The sequence below is a fragment of the Theropithecus gelada genome, chromosome 17 (genome assembly GCF_003255815.1).
Source record: "Theropithecus gelada isolate Dixy chromosome 17, Tgel_1.0, whole genome shotgun sequence".
NCBI lineage: Eukaryota > Metazoa > Chordata > Mammalia > Primates > Cercopithecidae > Theropithecus > Theropithecus gelada.
The window spans coordinates 49,947,670-49,959,927 of record NC_037685.1 but is presented as its reverse complement, the minus strand read 5'-3'; the positions used below and the strand labels follow the sequence as shown (position 1 = coordinate 49,959,927).

General features: G+C 46.8%; 1 protein-coding gene across 19 annotated transcripts in view; it reads right to left on the bottom strand.

The window, feature by feature from the left end:
- The window catches only part of ARHGEF7 (Rho guanine nucleotide exchange factor 7), a 179,901-nt gene that overhangs the window by 15,284 nt on the left and 152,359 nt on the right, over nt 1–12,258 (bottom strand). For 18 of the 19 annotated variants that reach the window (XM_025364120.1, XM_025364121.1, XM_025364126.1 and 15 more), the window contains 5 exons: nt 9,768–9,846; nt 9,437–9,576; nt 6,790–7,014; nt 3,997–4,090; nt 1,819–1,908 (listed from right to left, as the gene is read on the bottom strand). In XM_025364120.1, the coding sequence (XP_025219905.1) occupies nt 1,819–1,908; nt 3,997–4,090; nt 6,790–7,014; nt 9,437–9,576; nt 9,768–9,846 (628 nt within the window). Of the gene's footprint in view, nt 1–1,818; nt 1,909–3,996; nt 4,091–6,753; nt 7,015–9,436; nt 9,577–9,767; nt 9,847–12,258 lie in introns of all 19 variants that reach the window. The other variant, XM_025364129.1, reaches the window with a different exon arrangement.

The following is a 12,258-nucleotide window of genomic DNA, read 5'->3' as shown; positions in this document are numbered from 1 at the left end:
GAGACTACTGGGCTAAAATTTTATTTCAAGTAACTGAAATTGAGATGACAACAAAAATCTCAAATTCAAAATCCAAAAATTTATGGCCACATTTTATAGCCTATTACTTAAAACATGATCAGTATCAAATTATAAAAATGTAATACCTTTCATCACAACAATTTGTACTCAGATATTATTGTGTCATCATACATGTATTTATTCCACCTTTTGACAGGTTACCCACGCCTTTCTGTTTCTCTATTTCTCTCCTATTCTGAGAAGCAGTCACTACGAATGGGTATTTTTCACTAAAGTATGGACAAAAAAAACTAACAGTGCTGACCCTTGGCAAAAAGTCTTAATGTCATAGACGGGACATGGTACCATAGCAGTAAAATACTGAAAATGGTTTAAAAAAGAAGCTTCTGGATAATCGAGATTCCACAAAGGTTTACCCTGCTCATCCTATCTTCACAGCTGCAGCAGTCTTTGATAAAAGCTACAGCAGCTGAGAAGTCCTCTTCCCTCTTTTTCCTTTTCTCAGCGTTAAACAATACATGACACTAACTGGAACCACCACGCTGCAGGCGACTAACAAAACAAACAAGTGAGATAAGTGACAGTCAAGCTGGAAAGGGCAGCAAGTCCTAAAATGGAGGAGAAATCAGTTTCTGTGCTGAGAAAATACAGAATCATCCAGTTCTCGAAAAGGCCTGAGGCCTTGCACCATGTGCTCACGTCAGCTGTTCTGGGCACGCAGACGCCAGCAGGGTAAATGACAGGCACGCTGCCTCAGCCGCCACCCTGTGGGGTCCGAGGCCCCGCACCATGTGCTCATGTCAGTTGTTCTGGGCACGCGGATGCCAGCAGGGTAAATGACAGGCACGCTGCCTCAGCCACCACCCTGCTGCGCTTCACTTGCAACACCACAGGAAAAATGTAAATTAAAAAAAGGCACCTTAGGGCCAGGCCCTGTGTCTCACGCCTGTAATTCCAGCACTCTGGGAGGCCGAGGCAAGGTCAGGAGTTGGAGACTAGTGCGGCCAAAATGATGAAACCCCATCTCTACTAAAAACACAAAAACATTAGCTGGGCGTGGTGGTGCGCACCTGTAATCCAGGAACTCGGGAGGCTGAGATAGGAGAACTGCTTGAACCTGGGAGGCGGAGGCTGCAGTGAGCTGAGATCACGCCACTGCACTCCAGCCTGGGTGACAGAGTGAGACTCTGTCTCCAAAAAGAAAAAAAAAGCCCCTTAATACAAAAAAAGTTTTTCATTTAAGACACCATACATCAGACACAGGTAAATCCTGTGGTTCATGAAATCTACTGAATAAATTAGCTGTAAATTTCCAAAAAATTTTTTAAAGCAATTATTTTTTAGAAAGGCTAAAAGAAACCTTGCTCAAAGTTTATATTTTGGATATTTCTAAGAAACTAAAAAATAATAAAATAAAAACGAAAAATTCCAGTGCCACACCAATAGCTTAAATAGCTGAAATAACTGAACTAATCTTCCACTGTCTTTTAAACACATCTTCTCTTAGCAAAAGCATTATGAATTCTGGCAATAGCTTATATTTAAATATTTCCTAGTACAATTTTATCTAGAAAATCACACAGCAATTGTGCCCACAGCTCAGACCCAACTCCATGAATTTAGGGACCTGAAGCTCAGCTGCTGTCCTGCCTGCCACCCCTGACTGAAACACCGCCCCTGGGAGGTCAGGCGGATGGGCTGTGCAAGGGGCCTACCACAACAGGTTCCTTCAGACTGTAATTTGACACTAAACAGAATAAACCATCACAATTTCCAGGCCATTATTGTTAAACTTACTTGAATTGAGTGTTTGCCTTGTTTTGGCGCTGGTGCAGTAAGCTTCGATGACTTTCAGAATCTGAGCATCTTCTTCCAAAGCAGCTGTGCCTGTCAAGAGACGCACAACAGTTCACAATCGAACTGAAAGGCCTCTAGTGCAACTGGCAAGATGAATGCAGGCATCAACTCGACCAAAATGACAAGTAAGATAATCTGCCATTTTCTTGTCAGATGACTGTTTTCCACAAAATTTACGAAAGTTATACTCAAAAAGGTTTTCAGTTTTTTAAAAATATTTGCAACACATTTGGAAATGATTATCCTACCAATCCGTAAGAAAATTAGTATCCCCACTCTCAAATCGGAAAAAGGGCAGGAGATAGGAATATGCAAGTCACAAAACAAAAAGAGTTCTAAGAAAAAATGTCTAATCTCACTGAAACAAGAAATGAAAATTAAAACATTTTCGTGTTTCCACATGCCAGCCAGACAAAAACAGAAGGCCGACAACCCTCAGTGTCGATGTGGGCATTGTGCCTGTCTGTTCCCCACATGGCAGCCTGCGGTCCTGTGAAAGCCCAGGCCTCATCGTCTTCTCTACGGAACCGGACTCTGCCTGCCTGCTGCTCAGGGCACTGTGTTACCTACCGCTCTGCAGGGGAGCTCTGGCCCACAAAGCGCACTGTCCCTTGCGCACAGCCCAGGGTTCCGGCCCAGGGTCTCTGCGACCAGGCCTGGAGAGCTCCTCCCCAGACACCTGCAGGGCCTGCTTCCTCGGCCCTAGGAGGCTGCTCAAATGGCACCCTGGCACCGAATCTCCCACCTTTCCTCCCAACTGGGTCTCTGCAGCACTCCACGGCCCACACATTGTTCACTTGTTTTGTCTGTCTGTATCCTTCTACTAAAACAGGCTCTATGAGAACAGGGATCTCTTTCGGTCACACTGCATCCTTCATGCCCAGCCCATGAAGGTGCTGATGAAGCACGCGCCCAAGAATGATGGTCTCAGCTGCAGCCAGCCCCACGCCCAGCTCAGTGCTGCCCCTGGATCTGCTGAAGGAAGGGGCCCACAGAACAGTTCGCTCACAGAGAAGCCCCAGCACAGCCAGTAAGCAACAGAGCAGGCGTCCAGCACCAGCTCCGCTTCAATAGCTAGACCCCAGGGCCTCACCATCTCATCAGGGGCCCTGGTGGTCAGGGGCCTGGACCACCTGGGGAGGAAGACAGTCAGCATGGTGACTTATATTGCCATGGACATCAGGTGACAAGGACAAGAATATAATGAACACTCCAGCACGGTGACCTCACAGGGCTGACTGATAAGGTGGGGGTGAGGGGAGGCCAGCAGTGGTGCGGCACAGTGAGTGTGTGGGATGGCTGCTGGGCCTCCTCCTGAGGCTGGAGGAAGTGAGCAGTGAAGGCACAGGACCAACACAGGCTGAGCTCAGACATGGGGTGGGGCAGGGCAGAGCCCCGCAGGACAGATCCTGCAACTTCCCCAGAGCTGGCTCACTCTCCCTGGGTTGCACCCATCAGTCCACAGCGATCTGTTCACAGGTACCCCTACCCAGCAGTCACCCCCAGGAAAATCACTTACTTCTGTCAAGAGCTCCACTTATTCAAAAGCTATCTACCGAGCACCTAACAGGTGCCAGGTACTTGCTGAGAGGCCACGTAGGAACCCAGAACTGAGTCGGACCCCTAGGCCTGAGGAGCAGATAGGACGGGTCCAAAGCGGAGAGAACAGCACGAGAACAGCACGGGCAGGTGCAACCCACATGAGAACACAGCAGGTCATGCTTCTAACAGATGGAGAGAGCACTTTGGGAGATGATGGCACTTCAGGAAGTGTGGGTGGAATATCTTTGGGTGGAATATCTTACAGGCAATGAGGGAGAACCAGAAAAGCAGGAGAGCCCTCCAGGTCTGGCCCCAGCTCCTGGATGAGGAAGGGCTAGGAGGCAGTGGTGCTGGAATTGGCACGGAGACTTCATCACTGACACAAGGGCACTTCTCCTGCTTGCTTGGGTAAACGTTATGTTTACTACCACTTATTCCTACCACTGCCTCAAGGGGCAGACCCTACTTTTGTTTGGAGTCTTCAGAAAGCCCCCAAGCCTCCCTCCATCCCATGAATGCCATGGCCTGCGTGACCAGGAGGCCACATCCTCCTCCACACGGACCGCAGCTACTCACTTTTTCGGGACGCGAACTCCTCATCGGAAGGCTTCCGTTCAGGTTTGCGCTTGGGCAGCAGCTTTTTCATGGTCTTGGGACTCTTACTAAGATCCTAGGGAAAGAGAAAAGAAAATGTTAACATACTCTAAAGCCAATCATTTTCACTGGTGTATCAGAAAGGCTGCTGTAAAGGTATAAAACCCCAAATTATTATAGCCACTGATAAGAGCTTCTCGCTTTTTCCTATTTTGATTTTTCTTTACCAGCTTCTGAACGTTAATTTAAAAATCAATAGGGCATTCTCAGTATTAGTCATTGGCTAATATTTTTTCTTCACTCTGATAAAACCCCTCGTGCCATTTGGGTCCTGTTAGTTCTGTGATGAGAGGTGTCCCCAGGAGGCAGGCTGGCGCTGGTGTGCACAGACATCCTGCACACTCCTGAGGGAGGAGGGGAGGAGGCAGCAGTGGCTCCCTGGGGCAGACCCACCCCCCGGTACAGCTAACTGGAAAGACGAGAGGAAACTAAGGTCATCATTAAATGACAGATAAGTAAAAAATAATCGCTTTAAGAAACTATTTGAAGTCTCAGGGAGAAGAAAAGGGAGCGAGTGCTCAGCTACCCGACTCTGAGTGCCAGGAGCACAGTCAAGCTCAGCCGGGGCTGTTCTGCAGGGGCCACACGCACACTAGCTCAGAGGCGTGTTCACAACGGAACCGCCCACCCCTTACCTCTTCAAACAGCTTCTCAAACAAGCACAGAAGACGACAGCAAAATACAAAGTGAGCAAAGCAAGTCCAACAGAGCAGGTAAAGTGTCAACTATCAAGCACGTGTTAAATACCGATATCAAAAAAAGGCTGGTTTCTGCACCACGCCAGTGACATAAACCATCGCGAACGTTAACAGGCGAAGCCAACACTCAGAAGATGAGATGCGCTACGGAATGAACCGGGCTGGAAACAGAGGAAACGAAGCTTGGTTTTTAAAGTTATCTTTAAAAGTCTTTTTTTGGGAGCTAAACAATGGGTACACATGGACATGACCATGGAAATGGCAGACCCTGGGGACTCCAAAAGGGGGAGGGTGATGGGGGCAAGTTTTGAAAAACTACCCATTGGGTACAATGTTTCCTATTTGGGTAATAGGTACCCTAGAAGCCCAAACCCCAGCATCACCCAATACAGCCATGTAACAAACTTGCAATCTAAAGTAACATTTAAAAAGTTAAATAAAAATCTTCCTATAAAAATTGTAAAGCTCTTAGAAATGCAGTAGCAATCTGTTCCAGAAGACACATTGATACACATGTGCTCCCTGGCTTCCCTAATTCAAAGCAAATTGAGATGGAGAGCCTTGAAGAGCCAATGCCCACCCACCATGTGCTCCGAGGGCACCTGCGGGCACAGAGGGTCATGAAGCACACAGCACACCCGACGACCAGAGCCAGGCAGAGCAGGCTGCAGAGCGGCCTCCACGAGCCTCCACGCCCTCTTCTCCTACTCTGCAGGACCACTCTCCACGCTAATGCTGTGTGGCGCTCAGCAACACTGGACAGCAGCTGCCTCTTCCCTTGCCCTTTCTACTTCTTTTCCCAACAGTTTTATCCCCGTTTTCTTCCCTAGTAATTCAGTCTCCACCAGTTCTTGCAGTAGCTCACTTTTTCTTTAGACTGTGCACACTAAAGTATACAATAAGGAACACCAACATTCTTCAAGTAACTTCCCATGACAGAAAATGAGAATTCTGACTTGCACACATGATTACCTGAAAGATATCATAAAAACAAAGACTCAGTAAGACCAAAAAATGAAAAGCATAGATCTTAATTTCTTACACAGTACTTTCCTATGGGCCTTAAAACCCTCAGGGCTGCTGGCAAGAATGCAGAAAAAGTCTGCTCCAGTTCCCTTGGCAAATGTGGCCTTGACCAGACACAGAGGCGTGACGCCAGGCAAGACTGCATCACCATCCTCACGCTCACTCACACCCCACCAGCGGGCACTGCTCCTTATATCTGCACGCAGGCCACTCATACTCTCACCGCCATTCCTCATACCTCACCAGCATGCACGCTCGACTGCTTATGAAAACAACGCTCATCTCAATTATCGGCTTCCTCAGGTGAAAATATTTCTCAGAACACATTTCTCAAGACGCTTCCTTTCCTCATCCAAGCTGGCTTAGGTGAAAGTATAAGAAAGTGTTAATACTTATATTTATTCATTAGAATCGTACTTTATTTGCACCTAGCAAATACAAAAATGCTGGATCAGAACACAGACAAGCACAGACTGTATCATGATTTCTTATGCATCAAAAGGGGAAACTGCCTAAGTGTTTTTTCATTTGTATTGGTAAATGTTCTCTTCATTTCAAATGGCTTCTGGATGACAAAACGCAGGGCTCCTGGATAGGATCCCCAACCTAGAGGAGGGGTTGTTAGACGCAGCTGACAGCATGCAGACGCTGAGCGACGGCCTCACACACGGGGAGGGAAAGTCACCTGGGCTCATCGCCTTTCCAGCTCCTGGCCCCTGGCAGCACATTCCTCCGGCAAGCACAGTAAAGGCCCCCCTGTGCATGGCACAGACAGGAGGGGCCCTGCACATCTGCACATCCCCTTCCCACACAGGGTTACCACAGGCCTCTCAGCAGCAGCGGAGATAATCAAAGAACCAAGGCAGACCCCTTCTCAGTTCTCTAGCAGTTAGGGTGCATTTTGCTGCGTACAGAGGGACCAGCCCGGCACACTCGGGGCCCAAGGCATGCTCACCGGCGTCTGGCTGTTTGAGTGGTCAAGGGACCTCACCTCCTTGTAGCAGAGGGCAGCTGAGGGCCGGAGGGGAGGCGCGGGCCGCAGGCAGCTCAGGCTCCAGGGCTTGGGTGTTTTCGGAGGCTCCAGGGGTCCCCAGTTGATGGTGGTGTGCGGGGTGCCGTGGTGGGAGGGGTGGGGGAGCGTGTGGTAGGCGGGCGTCAGCGGCGCGGGCTTGCTGTCTGCGTGCTTGCTGGACGGAGTGACCGGGTGGGAGGGCAGCTGCCGAGGGCACAGAGCGGGAAGGGCAGAGAACGTGAGACTTGCATGCTCACCGTGAAAGGGCACTATCACGCACTTCCTTCCGCTCTTTAAACACTCCATGTGAAATAAACCCCAGGATTTATCATTTATCATTTTGTTCGAATCTCTGGCTCTCAGTAGTTTTTGGGGCCAAGCACCAGCTCGCGCCACCTGGGCTGAGCGTGGGACCCCCCATGGTGTCTGCCCCAGACGGCAGGGGCAGCTCTAGCTGGCGCCCCAGCACTCGGACATCCACTAGCCACATTTATTAGCTACGGAGTAACATTAACAGAAAAAAAGGTACTTTATCTAGTAAAAAGATGAGAATTTCACAAAAGCACATAGGGCATGTGGCTGTAAGAAGGAAGGTGATTCCCCCCGGTCACGTATTATTCTTCACCTGGTGATAAAGTACTGGGTGAAACTAAGGCCCAATCGCCTAGTTTTGTTTTTTAAAAAAGTTTTCCTGGCACACAAGCAGGCCCGTGCCTGTCTAAAGCTGCTGCTGTGTTACAAGGGCAGAGTAGAGCTGCAAGAGGCCTGAACCTGTAAAGCAGAGAATGTTTACCATCTGGCTCTTTCTAGAACACTGCCAAACCCTGGTATAAAATCAGTTATTTTCTTAGAAAACTCAACTTTAATCAAAACAAAGTTAATTGAAAATTAACTTCTTAGAGGAGGTATGTCATGAATGAATTTTATATTCCTGGGAAACCCGAAATATCCCATCACAATGACAGTTAAATGAGAAAAGTTAAGTAAGTCTCAAAATCAGCCAATAATGACTTCAAATTAGCCAACAATAGTAAGGCGCGTTTAATGGGAGAACAAGCTGTGTGGCACTGTGAACTGGAAACCTGAGTGGGGTCGGCATTCTGAAGTGCACGACCTTCAAAACAGGCTGAGAGGGAAGGCCCCACAGCAGCTAATGCCACAATTTCAAGAACAGACGCCATCAACTTTCTGCAATGATCACATTCTAGTCCCTGCATGGGGGAGGGAATCGTGTGAGATACAGGTCATGCTATGAAGCCACCGTAACGTCATCTTTTCATAGGAAATAATGTATAGATGGAGAAAATTATGTAAGACATCCCTCCTAGCAACAACGTCAGAGTTAAGTAGTGTCTGGTTTTGTTTCTCCTTTCTTGAGAAAGTCAAAGGAAGTATGCTTTATGCTAAAATTAGAATATGACTTCAGTTGGACAGAGTTAGATCACAGGAGAATACATCATCCCACAAAAGAAACTCTGTAGGAGAACGCAGAACATTTTAAACATGAGGCACAGTGCCTTCCCCGCCACCAGTGAAAGAAACACTAAGACGGAGGGTCTGGCCACAGAGAAAAGCTGACTTGATGTAAAATTGTATGAAGTAGAGTTTCAGGCTGCTGTTGAAAATCTGAGTGAAGCAGCTCATCCACTGTTCTTTATAAACACACGTGTACACATGTCGCTGGGATAAACTGATCTCCACGAAAGAATGGAGAATTTTAAAACGGCAGAGCCATTAAAGATGAAATGCTAGCTAAAAGCCAACGAGTAGTTATCTGCACACTGCTGAGAGAAATCAGATGGACTCTGAAACTGATGAGAATATCAGAATACAGCAATCCTTCTTGATCTACAACCTTCCCATGAAGAAGAAAACATGAAAACTGAGCAAACGACAGAACTGATCCTAATAACCTAGTAAGGATGTGAGGGAATCTGCAAGCTGAAAATGCCGTGTCATCGCCACTCATTCTTTAAAAGCTCTGCCCAGTTTTTCGGTATTACTTGATAAAGATGACGACTGTTAAAACAACCCGATACCAACTTCTTGAGCAAAAAACACCAGGAGAGGTTTAAACACTGCAACCAAATTCAGTGTTCATCTATTTTGAAAAGTTGTAATTCTCTAAAAATTCAAAGAGTTGCTGAGCTTTTCTAAGTAAAAGACACCTCAATTTCTTAAAATCAACAGTGTGTCATAAATTCTATTTTAATGCCTTCAACATGAATCTGGCCCTTTTCATCATCATAATCATTTATTTTTGTTTTCTTAAATGAAGCATAATAAACAGTTAAAATTCTCAGAAAAATCATCTACAGTTTAGTGTAAAACTCCCCTAAATTAGTCTTCCAGGGCCACGCTGAGCAAAAGCAGCTTTTCCCACCCAAGCACCTCTGAACTGTGCGTGAGGAGGCATAATTCAGGGTTGTTTCTCGAGAACACTCACTGGAAAACAATTCACTACTGCACAAAGAGGGCCAAATATTTTCAGAGAAATATCAAGCAAGTGTTTTGCATTTTTATCCCAATACTGATCAGGTTTTAAAGCACGTGATCACTTGCTGACAGCTCAGCCACGGGATGCCACGCCTGGAGTCTGGAAGGAGGAGAAGCGCCAGGTCCTTACGGTATGAGACGGCACCGAATGAGGCTTTATGGTGGGGTTTCCCACAGATGTGACCTTCGTTTGCTTCTGTAGGTGGTCCACCCATTCCTGCAGATCCTGCTGGTTGTTGCATGACACTAATATCCGCTCGATCATGCTCCCTAGAGGAGAGAAGGAAAAAATAGGCCGAGTGGAAACACAGGTAAAAAGCGCGTGCATGCACACACAGCCCCCAGAATTCCACTCAACGCTTAAACACCACCTTCTGAAATATGCAAGCAAGAATCTGCACGCGGGGACAAGCTGCCTCTCCTCCCCGAGACACGGCACTCACACAGCTTGTGCCTATCACCTGATATTTCAAATGCATTTCTATGGTTTTCACTGTCCTCAAGCTTTGTGATTGTCATTCCTGTCGTTGGAAGCTTTCCCTAAAAAAGACCCCCCCACAAAAAAAAACAATTAGTGCTTTTCTAGAAAAAGGTACCATTATTAAAGTAATATTAAATGATTTTAGAATTGGTGGAGGAACTGTGTTTGTGAACCAAAAAGAGTTCGTTTGTAGCAGATGCATGTATAATACAAAAATCTTTATCTCAAATAATAAATCATAATACTGTACTGTAAGCAAGAAACTCAACTGGCGACAAGGGACAGACTGACAAGCCCAAACACACACTGCATCTGATGAGCTGCTACTAAATAGACACCAGGACAAAAAAATCTCACATTATGATTTTTAAAAAACTACCACATGTAACAGTTGTTTTAAATGATGTTTTTGCAGAAAAGCAGCATGTATTTGCCTCATAAAGAAATACAGAGGAAGCTCCAAGTTTAAAGTCAAAATAAGGGTGGGAAATTGAGGCAAGAACAAGAATTGCCTAACATTCTACTTTATAATCCACCAAACAGAAAATAAGTAGTTGTGCTAAATGCTGCACACAATGCAGAAAATGGTTGGCAAACCAATGCTCCCTGAAAATGGAAGAAATCAGTAACCGCAACAGGAAATGTCAATGGAAAAGATACCAGAAACGGGGTACAAAGTGATCATTACAAACAAATCAGAAGTGAACACAAAACAGCCTGGCGCAGCTGACAGAAACCACAGTACACGGTGGCCCACCAAGTCCTCAGGAAGAGGCAGTGGCGTCTGGGACGTGCTGCCTGGGGAGCACTCCATCAGCTGCGGAGCGAGATTCTGCATGAGCACCTCCAGTGGGAGTGCTGCTCAACGGGTGTGGGGAACGTGCCCCCACAGAGAATGGGTGGCAGTGCCACAACCTGGCAGGGGCTCAGACATCCAGCAAGTAAGGGCCAGAGAGGCTGCCGATACCCCACAGTACCCAGGACAGTCTCACTGAGCACTCAGCCCCGGGCCATGAATGATCCAGTCCGAAACGTCAGCAGTGCCCAGGTGGACAAATCTCATCCTAAAGCACGGCAGGTGGAAGAGGAGACTGCCGGACACTTCTGTGGCCAAGCGTATTTAAAAAATGCTACACACTGTGAACTCCTTTCCAAGATTCACAATGCATGTAAGTACTTTAACAGCTGTGAGTGCTACAGAAAATGAAACTGCACAACTGTGTTTAACCTAGCCCAGCGGAACATCGGTGTACAGAGCACTGTGGCTGTGGCTGGATCGAACACTTTTTAGCATCCCCCAAAGCCAGTGTTCCAATGGTAGAAATGAAGACTGATGATACAGAGACCATGGCTCACCACTGTACTAAGAACGGAAAAATAGAATCCTGTCGTTGAGATGAGCCCCAGCAGTCTGTCAGCACGTCAAGGGTAAAGCCAGTGTGAGCCCCAGTCCCACAGGCAGAGACTCAAGCCTGCCACGAGTGGCAACCTCTTCTCCCTTAGGCTAGAGAAGGCTCCTGTCTCCAGCCACTGGAATGAGACTCTGGGGATATAAAATAGGAAGCCAGATAGTGCTGACCAGAAAGGACAGAGATTTAGGTTTATCAAGGTCATTTAACAAAGAAGTAGCTGCTAGTTTATTGGAAAACTCTAGTGGGCACCACCTTAGCCACAGATCACCTCTCTTCAGCAGTGGCCTTACAAACTACAGCCTTATTTTCCTGAGTCTTTTCCTATATATGTGATTCATCAATTCTAAAGCACCCGTTTTAGAGTAAGCGTATGACGACAAGTCCTCTCTGGGTGGTCGACAAAGCCTCTGTGAAGGCACAGTGTCTGCTTAGGGTTCTCTAACGCCCTTGCTGGGACGACACAAAACAACACATGCTACAATGAAACGCAACCCAGGGAACACGAAGTGGTGGCTTCTGCTGCAGTGGTTATGTGGTGACTGGCCAGTCCTCAGAAAGTTGATGGGAAGGATATGAGCCTCTATTACTTCACAGAAAAAAAAGAATGAAACCTGCCAAGTGCATCTACTAGACAGCAAAAATACCAGCTCCTTCACATACCAGCACTATAAACCACTGTCATAACAGAAAAGGCCCTGCTCACCCTTGCACCTCCTTCTCAAATCCGCTGTCACATTTTCTCCAAGAAAAGCAGGGAAACAAAAATTAAAAGGGTTCAACGATCACACACTGCTACTTACATACTTACATCACTTTCTATCTGCTGATGCATTTGGGCAGTGCTGTGCCACTGACACAAGACCTTAGTCTATACTACCCCACTAACCCACAAGCCCCAGCTGAATCCATCTCACAGAACAAAACCACAGCAAGGAGCAGCAAGGTATTTTGCCTGAAATGACAGAAGGCAATGACAGAGGCTGACTTGTGCCACAGTCGTCTGTGTCCTTGTGAGGCTGCTCTACATTTACACTTCTTCCCTTTTTAAAAATTAACAGA